At 39.0% G+C, this 14262-nt stretch overlaps 1 protein-coding gene across 1 annotated transcript in view; it reads left to right on the top strand.

Annotated features, from left to right (window-relative positions):
- The window catches only part of Suclg2 (succinate-CoA ligase, GDP-forming, beta subunit), a 260864-nt gene that overhangs the window by 49369 nt on the left and 197233 nt on the right, over positions 1-14262 (top strand). The window contains exon 2 of the mRNA XM_005383819.2: positions 7468-7609. Coding sequence (XP_005383876.1) covers positions 7468-7609 — 142 coding nt within the window. The remainder of the gene's footprint in view (positions 1-7467; positions 7610-14262) is intronic.

Here is a 14262-nt window from a genome sequence, read left to right on the forward strand (position 1 = left end):
CAAAGGCTTGGGCTTCTAATCATTGTGGTTGCTTTTTTGCTTCCTAGAATGTTTTCCTGCTGCAGGAGAAATTAACATGTTGGCATCATCACATGAAACCCTGAACAGAAACATATTCTTCTTACGGTCAGGATTCTACTTCGTCTCTTTTACGGGACAGTGAAGTGAGAGTAGGTTCTTCATCAGAGTCTGTTTTGAGCAAGCAGGCCTTTTATTTTTGTGACATTCATAATGAAACACATTGACTTGCATCTGTCTTTTCATCGACATGAACACTTGTATTTGAGGCCTGGTATTTATTAGGTAATGTGACCAATGTAGATTTATGGGTGCTGTTTGCGTACAGAACAGTATGGCAGAAACTAAAGCATCACAGTCACATACTAACTTTTGACCTGCCACAGCCCACTGAGCATCTGCCTTCCTTACGTGCCTGTAATGAGAGGGAAATATATCTGCCTCCGAGTTTACAGCTAATTCCGTGTTTGTATTCCACTAGCGTCATTGCTGTTGAGAACTTGAAATGAGGTTTAAGAGCCTCTTCATATCTAACAGCAGGAGTTTATATGAGAGGTGGTGGTTATATGTAACCGAAAACACAGCTTTTACTCCCCTCCCTCCATTTCATCCTGCATTTAAAGAGCCCTAACATGTAAGTGAGGGTGCATTCCCTTTATTTTCCAGACAAGGTAAGAGAGAGTGAAGGCCACACAGTTGGGTGAAAATTTGGATTTCAATACTTCCTGTCAATTTTATTTTTGAGTAGATTGCATTTCCTTTTACAAGTAATAAGTGAATTCATGAATAATAAATGAATGAAGAAATTAAAAATTATAGATTAAAATTTTTTTCCCACCACCTTGGCCTGTCTTCCCCACACTTCCTAGATTAGTTTGTTGAACATCTTCTCTAGATCTGTGCTACATATATTTATGCGTATACCTTTCCTTTGAAGATTGAGTATTGGTTTGTGTGTGGACACGTGTCTAAATTATAAATGTTATTCTGTATGTATTCTGTACCTTGCTGGTTTCCTTTAGTAAGGCTGATTTCTTTTAGTAATGTGGTTAGAGAGTAATCAATGTTAAGATATTCAGACTTAAGTTATTTCCAAGGATTTGTTTCCCATTCATGCAGATTTAGGTTAGGTGACCCTACAGGGCTGTCCTCCCTGTAGTAAGTCAGTAATCCAGGCAAATTTTGGCCCTGGGATCTTACCTTCTCTACATGTGACTTCCAGGTCACTGTCCCCAACAAAAAGGGCTCTGGAAGGTTGTGCGTGATCTTTAAAAGTTTCGTCACACTAGCTGTAGAGAACCAAGTGATACGGGGGAACACGTGGAAACTGTAGTACTGTATTGTCACAAATACTCGAAATGCTTCATATACAGATGGTCTTTGAGTTAGGGTGGAGTTACCTCCTTATAAGCCTATCATAAGTTGAAATTTTCATAAATAAAAAAGCATAGCTTAATGTTGTTTACCTTAAACGTGCTCAGAACACTTTTCTTAGTCTTCAGATTCCCTAAGGTGGGCAGATTCACCTAACACGAAGTCTATGTTATAAAATACCTCATGTAATTCATTGACTACTGTACTGAAAGTGAGAAACAGTGGCTATAGGGGTGTTTCCCCACCACCATAAAGGTGAAAAGTCTTTAAGCAGAACATTGTAACTCAGAGGCCGTGTGTAGTTTATTTAGCCAGTCTGCCGTTTGGTGGGCATTTGGATGATTTTCAGTTTTTACACTTTACTGTGAATGTCACACAGCAGAGCCTTGGTTCTGTCTCTGATAGGTGTTTTGCTTAGATAGACACCGAGGAGTGGACTTGCCAGGTCAGAGGGTAGGGGTGTCAGTGCTGTTTTGTCATCATGGAGGCAGACGGGTAGTGTGTGAGAGAGCGTATTTCGCCTCCCCTTCAACATCCACACGACCAAACCTCCATTGCTTTCCCCCTCCAGTGGCATCTTCAGTCCTTTTGGCTCAGTGTCTTCTACTGTGTTTTCTGATTGCTTGATTTCTAATGCATCTTGGCTCTATCTGATAGTCCCTTATGCTGCCTTCCAGAGTGAGGCAGGACTTCAGCGCAGTTGGCGGAAGAAAGGCAGTGTAAAGCAGGCGACGTGTGGTTCACAGATTCTCCTCCGGGGGGCGCCTGGCTCAATGACATCTCTTCCTATAGTCCTTCTATTGATTCTTCATCCCCCGCCCTGTGGTGCTATTTCCATAGTCTCTACACCTCTAATTTTAAAACCATGGGGCGAAGAATGATTTCTCAGTCGTGTCATATTTTCCTGTGTAGCTGTCTAATTTTGTGCTTTGAGTTTTCTTGCCTGCTTAGTCATTGTCTTTTTATCTTTCGGTTCTCTTTGTCCTTCCCCTCATTTTTCATTCTTTTTCTTCTGCCTCTGCTCCCTCGTTCCCATAGGCCCTTAAATCTTTATGTGTTGCTTTTCTTTTAAGTTGTATTTTCCCTTCCCCTCCTTGCTTAGAAATGCTTCCTCTGTCACAGAAAGCAGCGGAGGGAGTGTGCCAGGGAAAGGTCATCGTACAAATCCAAAGGAAGCTAATCCTGTCCACCATGGCTAGTTAAGAACATGATGCAGTTCTTAAGATGACTACTTTGCCAGAATCCATGTGAAAGTCAGCAAACAGGAATTTGTCCAGGTTTCAGTGTCTGTCTCTTTGTGGGATCCCCAGTCAAGCTACTTCCCCTGTTAGGCTTTCTGACTGTAAGATGAGGAAGTTGGATCCTGGTGGACCTTTTATACCTTAGAATACAGCGATATGAAAGACGTGACTAGGGAACTTCTTCAGCATGGGGTCCCAAAGTCCCTTTCAGAAAAATGGATCACCACCATTCTCCTTCCTCTTTGTCCTCTCAGAGTGCTGTGTAGTCACGGTCTAATCAGGACAACGGAGAGACCACCAGGTGAAATTCTTAAGGAGAAGAAAATGAATTGCAAAAGTTGTTAGAGCTGTTGGAAGGCAAAGGGGCTGGAGAGGCAGCATGGGTGGACAACAGCAGGCATCTTCTGTGAATCCTAGGAGAGGAAGAAGGCCATGTTACCAAAGTCCAGGCCAGCCGACAGAGCAGGAATCACGGTAGGGGAGATGGAAGGGGCCAAAGTGATGGGAGGAAGGACACTGTGGACAGACCCAGAGTTTTGGAGGGGATGTAGTCACTGTGAGAAATGCTGCCCTGTTCAGAAAGAGGGCATCGGAATGTGGCATCTTTTGCCCCTTGACCAGTCTCAGGGCAGGAGACGGTTGCAGAGAAGCTGAGGAATGGGTCTGTGGGCAAACAGGCAAATATTAGGGTAGATCCTTACCTATTTTCACTTTCTGTAGTTAATGGTGGTCCAGAACCACTAAATGGAAAATGCTAGAAATAGCCATGTGTTTTAAATAATTTTTACTATAATATATTGTTATATTTGTTGTTTAGTTGTTATTGTTTTAAATCTCTATACATTTAACTTTACTTTACGTACATTTGTGTAGGAAAAAACAGCGATATGTAGGGTTTAATGTTCTTTGCAGTTTGAAGGTATTGATGGGAAGTCTTAGACCATTCCCTCCTTGGTGGAAACTAAATGGCAGGAATAATCACAACCACTGATGTTTAAACTTCCGTCCAGGACAGACATAGTTCACAGATGCCTTCAGAGGTTCCTAGCTTCTCGTACAATGAAGATACTGTTCTGGGTCTTAGCAGGTAGCTCTTCTTAGGAGTTAAAAGCTTCTTGTACCATTCTTGTATTTCTTAGGATGATACCACTCACATCTCTACCTTCCTGTCTCTGGCAGCCTGGAGCAGTTTCATTTTTCCTTATGTGTGCTATGCTGATGTTTCATGCAAGTTCTGTTCCTCACAGATTTTTGGTCTTTTGAAGACCAGGATACTACCTTATTCATTTTAGCCTCAATCTGTGTCACTAAGGGGCTTCCAGGAATGTAGGGCCAGAATATACACATCAACACTGTTAGACAGTTGATCAGTATCCTTTGTCAGAGAACCTCTTCCTGGAGTGTATGATCTTGGCCAACTGACTGACTGGACATGTTCATAACACAACATACATGCAGACTGTCCCATCGGGCAGCTTGTACCACCCAGTAGGACTGTCCCATGTTCCCTGATGGGAGAGTCATGCCTGTACCACTGGCTAGGTTGTGCAATAGTAAAAGCCCCAGGATCTCAGTAGCTAAAATTCCACAAAGGTTTATTTTCTACTACACATTTGTTGTGAGTCTCCTGGGGTGTATCTGTTCTCCCTCCAGCTCCTGCTGACAGATCATCTTCCATCTTGAGTACTGCCATTTCCTTTGTCAAAAGAGAGAGAGAACTTGGATACAATGGGAGGGATGATAATTTAATGTTCACCTGGATGTGTCATGTCACGTGTCCTCACAACTTTCTGATTGAAACTAGTTAAATGGCCTTGTCTAATTTCAACTAAGGAAGAGGAAAATTGGGAAAATTTGTTGATTTGCACTAATGACAGCTACACAGAGAATAAGATTTGACTTTTCACAATTGTTTAACCATTAGGGAAATATTTGCACTAATTACACTAATTTGACTTTGATTGTTTAACCATTAGTTACATAAGTGCTTAGTGATCACCTAGTACAACATAAATGGTTAATTCATACAGATAAGTTATTGTTAATATTTAGCAGTTTATATTTGTTATATTTCCAGCATACTTTATACCATCCATTTGCTTACCAGATTTTGTTTCATCTTTTTCTCCCCCTCCTGAAAATGCAAAAGTAAATTTAAGTTGTTCCTCTCTGGACTTAGCATAAATTCTTAAAGAAGTAGATTTGATTTAATGGCTTTAGACGTAATCAGTGACCCCACTCTTCCAAGTTGTGGACTGAGCACCAATACATGATGATAGTATAAGAAAATTAGTTTGTGGAGTGATAGTTTGGATTTCAGCACTGGCTTTGGAACTGTACTCACTGTCTTGGTTTTCCATTTAAGAGCAATGGACTTTCATTTGAGTCAGTGTAGAAATGGTCAATATGTGTGATATTTCGATGAAGCTGGTCATTGGATCAATTGCAATTAGTTTGCAGCAGATTGCATTAACATATCTAAAATTAATACTGCAAGTGCTCTAATGAAAAGGAATTGACCACGATCACACTGTGGCTGTTTTTAGTCTCTCTTAAATTTTCTTTTCAAACTATATTTTTTTCCTTTGGTTGGTGGATTTAAATTGGTTCGTCAGCAGGCTTACTTTATCTATCCTTCCCACTTGCTTTTTAAAAGTGGTCCCAGATAATGGCACATATGAAACATTTAATGTTTCCTTTCATTGCAATTTTTAATAAATATCTTAAACTTGCATTTTTCTTGCACTGTTATATGGCAGGATGTGAAGAATATTGAGCCTGTGTGTTCATTTGTGAAATTTGTGCTTTTATAATGTTTCATTAAGAACTTAAACATTTAAAAGTAAGATTATCATAATATACAATTGAGAAGTAATATGTGATAATGGATGTGAGCATTGCTTTTCTGGCAGCTTAATTTTTATCCCAGAATTATTTATTTCTAAAGAATTACAGGTAACTTCATTATTAGAAAAATTATTACCAATATTTACAAGGACCAGAAGAGATATATTTTGCCTCAATTATGTCAAGATTTGAATTTTTCACAAATATGTGTAAATCCTCTCTAGTTTATGGCTTAAGGACTAATTTACATTTTTCTATTTTTAGAGGTTATTTTCTGGGAATGAGCAATAGTCTGCATTAGGGAACGAAAGTCAGGGTTTATTCACTTTGTCAACTAGTATTTTATTTAGTATTTTATATATTCCAAGTACCATTGTACTCTAATTCTTAAAGATACAAAAAGCGTGTGACATACTCTGATATACTCTGCCCCGAGTAGAGGGTGGTTGTATGATTCTAGTTGTGGGGTTCTGAAGCCTCTTCGAATCCCCCTTGTCAAAAAGAGCTCATTAATACATTATAGCTTGGAGATTCCAGAAGAAAACAACATTTTGAAGATACCTGGGAGGTTCTGGAAGCTAAAGCTTTAAGGTATTAAACTTTGAGACCTCAGTGCCAGGGTAGTCTGTCTGATCCTGCCTTGGACATCTGTCCAGGCTATGATAGAAGCTTCCAGAGCCTGTATCACAAGATTTCCACATTCTGCCTGTGATGAGATCCAGTCCTCTGATATTTTTAGATCGCATTAATGACGTCATCTTCCATCTTCTTCCAAGTTTCTGGAAACAACCGTAGCTAAGTGTGTTCATCATTCCTGTAATTTTTTTTTCATTTACAAATGATGTTTATAGATTTGGTAAGGAATGCTATACTCTTGGAACAGGAATTTGTTTGTTATTCTACATTTTGGCTGTGTACTTTAAACTAATTGACAGTGCAGATTGGCAAACCATTTCAACTTGAAATTTAAACAAGGTTACTGGAATACACTTCTTGCAGTGTAGGAGCTAGTCTAATTAGTGGAGACTCATGTTGTACTCGGCATTGGTACATGAAAGAGATAACCTTATTGAACTCAAAATGACTGTACCTAGGCTCCATCAAAAACTAAGGAAATGAATTAGTCTGTTGCCCAGTGACCTTGAGAGTTAAAAACATTTTCCTGAGGCAGGTGTGGTGGCGCCTGATTGTAATCTCAGGAGCTTAGGAAGCCAAGGCAGGAGGACTGCAGGTTTGGGGATAGGTTGAGCATTTAGCAAGATCCTGCTTCAAAATAAAGTTTAAAGGGCTGGGATGTAGCTCCAGGTTAGAGAGCTTGCAGAAGTCTCTGGGCTTGACCCCCAGCACCAAAAAAAGAAAGAAAAGAAAAATTCCTGAGGTACTTCCTAATGACTACTGATGTGCATGCAATTATTAAAGTAGTAATATGTGCTTTGACTATTTGGGGAGAGAGTATAAGGGAGGCATAGGCTGCAGATAGAGGAGTGACCACGAGCCTTTTATGAGTTTTCAGTGGTAACGGACAGCTCACTGTGGCACACATGAGGCTCATCACCACTGTGATAGGGCTTTTAATAGCTTCTAAAAATAACTTTTAATTTATAAATACTTACTACAGAAAGTTGCAGAAGAATCTTTTATCAGTTCCATGTATCCTTTGCCCAGCTTCTCCTTATATTGCCATCTTATATAATTGTACAATATCAAAAGAAGGAAACTTGCGTGAGTATGTTCCTGGTACCTATTATAGGTCTCATTCTATCTTCACCATTTTTTAAAAATCTGCATTTATTTGTGTATATGGTCGTTTTGAACACTTTTGATTAAAAATAATTGTGAAAAATTTGTACAGATACATTTTTTTCTTTTGCTTCTCTAAACTGTGTGCTCATTTCTCTTTGATGGTGCCTGTAAGACTGTCCATACAGATTGACGTGCTTTTCTTGGTATTAATTCTTGTTATGCCTCTCTCCCTCCATTTCTCTAGGCAGTTCAGTGCACCTCCAGAAGATGGCTCAACCTGCAGGAATACCAGAGCAAGAAACTGATGTCTGACAATGGAGTGAGAGTTCAAAGATTCTTTGTAGCGAGCACTGCAAATGAAGCTCTGGAGGCTGCTAAGAGACTAAGTAAGCTAATCCATAACAGGAGAAATACGCTCGCTCAGAGGACTGAATTCAGGGGCAGTGATTTCCCACGAGTGAAGCCTCTCTGTTGGGAACTATACCAATAAGGGCACATGCAGGGGAGAACTTCGGATGGCAAATGCAAGAAAGCCCATTTAGGAAAAGTTGATTCTTTTACATGAGGTAGCAGCACATGGATGTCACTCCATGGTAATGTAGCTGAGTTTTCTGCCTCCATTCACCCACTTGTCTTGGCTCTGTCTAGTGGCTGGGAGAAATAGGAGTGAAAGGTATAGCGAATCCCATTGTGACAGGCCAGGCGTGATGGTTGGCATCCTTTCTTAGGCCTCTCAGAAGCTGAGAGAGTTCCTGTGACTGGAGGAGAACAAGGAAAAGGACACGTAGTTTAAAGTTACGGTGACTCTGGCCCACTGTTGTATTTTTTTCCCCATTACCAGCTCTGTAACTTTGTATAAGGTTCTTCTCCTGTTCTTGTCTATGGACCAAAGCTAATAGATTTCCCAGTGCTGCTGTGATTCTTTCAAGGAAACTGTATGTTGTGATAATAGAAATTACAATTAATATCCCTAGATATGGACTGAGATATTAATAATTAAGGATTGCTCTCTGTTTCTCTTATCGGCAGTCTGGACTATCAGTGTCCAGTAGGAATAACCTAATAATCATATTACCATGAACAAAAAGTGATAGGTGCAGCAAACTTTGCTGGTACATTTTATCCATTATCAGTAGGACATATTTTTGTTGTTATCTCACAAATCTGGTTAGTGTTTTGCACCTGTAACACATCTTACTTCTTACTAGTCACGCTGCAGGTGCCCTGGAGTCACTGTGGCAGGCAGGTGCGGTGTTGTATGGTGTAGGTCTGGGCAGTAGAAGGATTTGCATGTGCATCCTTCTTCTGTAGCTTTGGAGAGTAGTTGTTTCCTACCAGAAATAAAGAGGAAAGGATGTGTAGTCATTTGTAGTTTTTAGATGCCCAATGTAGGGGTGGAGAACAACTTACATTTTTAAAAAAATGAAAATTAGTTTCATTTCCAAAAACTATCAAAATGAGTTTTTATGGCAGAAAGTCCCAATGACATTACTAAGCCTGGGGAGGTGCTCCTCAGTGAACTGTGGCAGTAGACCCAGTCCAGGGTAGTTATTCCCACCTTTCCACAAGGGATCATTTTTGTTCTGTACCCCTGTGGTTTGGGGGTTGGGGAATGAGAGCAAAGAAATGTAAAGTTCAGGTTGGTCTTGGATCTCACTTTCCACTTCATGTTCTTAAATGCAGTGAAGCACTAGTATTCCAGGCCTAAGGGACCCTTTTAAGGGAATTCTAGAAGCCAGCTGAGTGCTCCTGCAGCCCTACTGGCTTAAGAACAGCTGATACATCCTTTAGAGGTTTCCATGGAGATGTAGACTTACTGAACTAATTAGCTTCCTAATCATTGGCTTATTTAAAAAAATTATTACAGCATCACTTCATAGTTGGGGGCAATGTTCTATGCTTTTAAAATAGTTTTTGCTCTGTGGCATGTGTATGTTGGGGCTGCAGCAAGGGAGGGGGACCGAAAAGTAAGTTTACGTAAAGGAAATTAAAATTAATGCAAACAAACTTTTGCAATAGCTAATTTTTGTTCTTGGGGAGTGGTTTCAAGAAGATAAAAGTAGATAAAAGGAATTGAAAAAGATATAGAGATTGAGAGTTTAAAGTGGATACAAGATTTGAGGATGAGCCAGGTGTGTGTGTGCGCGCGAGTGTGCACTTTCACCTATGTACACCTGTGCCATTCCTTTAAGAGTGCATTCAGTGGGGGCTTTCCTGTGATCCTGCTTAGAGTTAAACAGAAATTTGGAGAGTAAACCAGATGCCTCACTGTGACTGAATGCGTGCTCTTTCCGGTGCTCAGCAGTAGATTGTTGTTAGGAAGTATCTTGTTTTTTTTTTTTTGTTTTTTTGTTTTTCTCCGGTACCGGGAACCGAACTCACGACCTTGCGCTTGCCAAGCAGGCCCTTTTGCCGCTGAGCTAAATCCCCAGCCCCTATTAGGAAGTATCTTGTGTTTTCTGTTGTTGAATAGTTTTGATCTGAGAGCAGATTTGTAGCATTGGAAGTGGAGATGCTACCAATTGTAGAAGGTTGAAAGTGAAGTGAGTTGATGGCAAATATTAAAGGAAGTGTGTGTGTCACTGTTCCTGTGATTGCTTGGAGAGAGCAAAGCAAGAAGGAGCTGGCCGAACTGTACAGTGTGTGTCTTCTTCTCACTGCACGATTGACGGGAACCAAGAGCGCAGATGAAAGTCGACCCAATAGATTTGAGATTGATTGAAGCTGAATGACATACACACAGCTTCCTAATTGTCCTGAAAATGTGATCTCTACCTTATAATTATGACATTATAACTAGGAGAAATTATGTAGGAGATAAATGTGCCTAACATACAGTAAGTATCATCTAGGATTGTGTTGGTATCATCGTCACCAGGAATGTCCATTTCCAGGTGATTGATTACAGTCATGATTCAAATTCACAGACACACAGAGACATAGGGTGATCAGTATCCTGTTATTCATGTGTTAAGAGAGTTCATATTTTGAAGGTTTTGTAAATGATTGAAATCTGATTTACCATTTTACTTTTTTCATATCTTGTTGACCTTTGTAATAAAATGACATCTTATAAAATATTTTGAAAATTAAGGTTGTTTGTTGTCCCTATGACTTCCAGTGTACTCTGTGTGTGGATTATCTCACAGGCCTCTTTTTTTGTGTCTGAATCCATGTTCCTGGTTGCCTATTTATATCTTTGGTTTCCTTACCCAAGAGGAATTTATCCTCTCTGGGTTACTCCCAATCTTCTCTTTGGTTTCTCCCCATCTACTTACTAGTGGAGAGAGCTCCTATTCATCTCTTAAGCCTCTTTGCCTATTATATTCAGTCACTTGCCAAATCCTGTTGTTATTGAGGTGGCATTATTATTTCATAGGCAAGGACACAGGCAAGATAAGGTTAAAATTCTTGCCAAAATTGTAGAGCTAATAATCAGCAAAGATGGGATTTGATCCTAGCCAGAGTAGATTTAATTTCTTCCCCATCATTGTCCTCGTTGCTAACTTGATGATGATATTCTTTGGAGACTGTTTTGTGTAGGTCAGCATTTTTAAGATTGAAAATGCATATTAATAAAATTACAAGATTCGATTAAAACTAGATGTGGCAGATTCTGTGGTGCAATTTATAGAAACTGTAATCTGGAGATATTTTCTTAATGATTCATTGTGTTATATCTATTCAGGCAATAGAACCTTTTGCTTATGGAAAACTTGTTAATTTGAACATTTTTTTTTAAAAATGGGTAGTACAAAGCTTTTGTTTCTGAAACAGTTCATAATGATAAGATATTGAGAGTGCTCCTAATTTTCTTGCTCTGAAAATGAACTTATGTCTGATTGAGAGAGTAAATTCCGTTTGGTGAGTGAAGATTTTTAATATATGGATTATATTCATTTCTGCAGCAGCTAGTATCGTTATCATGTTTTAAGGAAGAAATTGTTTGCCTTGCATGCAATTATTTTAGGAGGCCTATTAATTATGTGCTCCTTTCTTACAGATTAAAATTAATGAATACAATTAACAGATAATTACAGAACACCTACTGTGTGAATCACTAATCTTTATGTTGCTTTTTCAGTTCTCTTTAAAGATAAATGAAGGATTATGTCTCTCTATAACTCATAAGGCCTGTCTTGAAATAATACTTACATATAAACACAGATGAAACTTATCTCAGACCACTACCTTTCAATTTTAGAATCTTGACAATTTACTAATTACTTCCTTCACGTTGACAGGAGGCTCTCAAGACTTGATTAAGCAAGCAAAAGTACATTTAAAAAATGCTGCAATTTTATTTTTTGCCAGTCAGGAAAGAAAACTGAAATGTGAATGGAGAAATAAATCTTCTGTAAGCTAATGACATGTACCCTAAATGGAGATAAGGAGCTTTTATTGAACTTTGCTAGTTTGACTTGCTTTCAGCTATAATATGTTTCCATGTATCAATATGATAACTTACTCTTTTTATTTTCTATAATCAGGTCCTAAAACCTAGTGAATTACCTACACCATTAAGGAATTGTACTTTATGTAAAAGGGGAACTGCTGCCCGTTGAGTGCTGACTGACACAAACTGTTAATCCTGGAGGCAGTCAAATACATTTTCAGCCTCTGTGAGGCCGTGCGGTGGTATGGTCATATGACATTACACAGGTAAGGTCTTGCAAAAAGATCTTACGTTGTCTCTGTTGAGATGATAGCCATTTTTGTCACACAGTGACAGGCAAGGATAACTTTCAATTGTGATGTAGAATTTTCATTTTTCCTGCTGCACACTATTTTGAGTCTGGAATCAGTAATACAAAGATGCTGCTAGGGAAATGGCATATGTGTCCCATCAGAGCTAAAGCAGGATCTGCTTTCTAGGCATGACAGTGGTGTCCTCACTGGACATACGGCTCCTGTGGTAGGATTGATTATATTTCTGGCTGCTGTTGGGTCCTTTGATTCAGTTGTACTTTCTAAGCCTGATTGTTTGGCCTTGTTGGTGATTATGTGAGATTCCAAATATCTTTCCTGTGATTTAGTTCATGCTTATTTTAGCGATAGTTAATTTCTGTTGCTTGCTGCTAAGAACCTTGACTCATCCAAACAGAGAGTACAGTACTTATCATAGATCCCAAGATGCAGCACCTGCACTGTGTGTATTACTGTTATTCCAAAAATTGTCACTTGCTAATGTTTACTTGCAAATGCTTCTTGAAAAGCAGTACTGGAAGTGAAATTAATGGTTTACTCTAATTGCATTAGAAAGAGAATTCCGTTTGACAAGTTGTATCTTTTAATACCATTTCCTGCTGCCTGTATTTTTGCAGAGATCCCCCTTTTATAAAATGTTCTTTTTTCCTTTTCCTGAGTTTGCAAATACCACTGGGCTTCTCTGGTCTTAGAATTTTTCTGAGCTAGAATGCCTTTTCACTGCTGTTCATGAAAAGAAGCCACAGGAGAGCTGTGGAGTGAGGGGCCAGCTCCAGGCAGCTTGTGGGCAGGCAGGCTTTCCCGAAGGGTGAAGTAGCTCCTTTCAGTTTCATTAGAGATGAATGGGAATAGGCTTTGAAAGTTGATGCCTCACCCTCAATTTTGGGGCTGTACTAAAGCAAGGATTGCTTCTTCTCCTCAGACTTTAAGCAATAAAAATAATAGTGGTCTCACTTAACCTCTGGCCCTTGCCCTCTATCTGGCATCTTGCTGAGTTTTTTGCAAGTATAATAATCCTTGTTTAAACCAAAAGAAGAGTCTCTCTTTTAAGAACTGGTTACCGATATCACCAGATTTCTGTGTCTCCATGATGTGTGTGTGTGTGTGTGTGTGTGTGTGTGTGTGTGTGTGTGTGTGTCCGGAGGGTGCATTATAGAGTTGAAAATGCAGAAAAAATTTCCTGGGGTAAATTACATAGGGGCTAACTCCTTATGGTCACTTTGTGGATGTATTGGGCCTTAAAAAGAAACTATAAATGCATTAATGTCGTCTGATTATCAGAGATGTATGGTCATTATTTTGATGTTGGAAAATTAAGAAAATTGCAAAAAATAAAAATCTCCCTTAATCCCTTACCCAAAGGAAACCTGTTAATATAAACATATTTCCCTGTTTTTTTTTATTCATTCACTCAGCAGTAATAATTTCTGTATATTTAAATTGCATCATTGAAATGAAATGAGTTTGTAAACTTGGGAAAGTACTTTGCATACAGTTTTGCATTAAAATTTTTCTTTTAAAGTTCTACATCACAACATGAACATTATCCAAATACTAACATTTCTTCAAAAATATTATTTTAATTATAATTGTATGCTAGTCTCGATTCACTATATATTTCCTATTGTGATCTTGTGTTTTTGTTAGTTTTTGTTTTGCATGGTCTGTGATGAAACTTCTATAGCACATATACTGCCAATTCTCAATAGCTGAGTAGCCAAATATAATAGTTATTTTTTATTCATAGAAAGCTCCTGCGTCGTGTTCTTGCTCTACCTCAAGAAATCATGCTTCTTTCTCATTTCATTCTGCCATTTTTGACATATGGCTCCTAAAGATGACCTGGGCGGTGTACCCATTCCAGCCGCTCAGAAGGGGAACAGAGCTGTGGAGGATGGCATAGAGAGGATTGTCTGGACCGCGTCACTTCAGCCTGTAGTCCAGGGGCTGACACTCTTCACGTGATCTTAACTGCAAGGGAGGTTGGGACAGTTTCAATCCATGGTTTGGAAACAGAAATGAGTTTGCTGATCCATAGCACTTTCTTCCCCACATGTTTTTTGCAATCTTAAGATTTGTTTTTCTCTTTAAGAGAACAAACATGGGTTGTATAGTCAAGTGATTATCCCAGTTCTGCTTTGACTGATTACCACAAGCCACAATTTATGTGACTACAAAATTGGGACTAGTAACAGGTGCTTCAAGGAATGATTCTGATAAAGAAACATAGCACGTGGCTCATACTCATCAAACACTGACCACGTTCCCTTTCTTTTTTCCATCCTTTTTTATACTGAACTGAAACAGTATTTTGAACCTTCATAAAAGGAAC

Source organism: Chinchilla lanigera, unplaced genomic scaffold (assembly GCF_000276665.1).
Source record: "Chinchilla lanigera isolate Chin_1 unplaced genomic scaffold, ChiLan1.0 scaffold00020, whole genome shotgun sequence".
Taxonomy (NCBI): domain Eukaryota; kingdom Metazoa; phylum Chordata; class Mammalia; order Rodentia; family Chinchillidae; genus Chinchilla; species Chinchilla lanigera.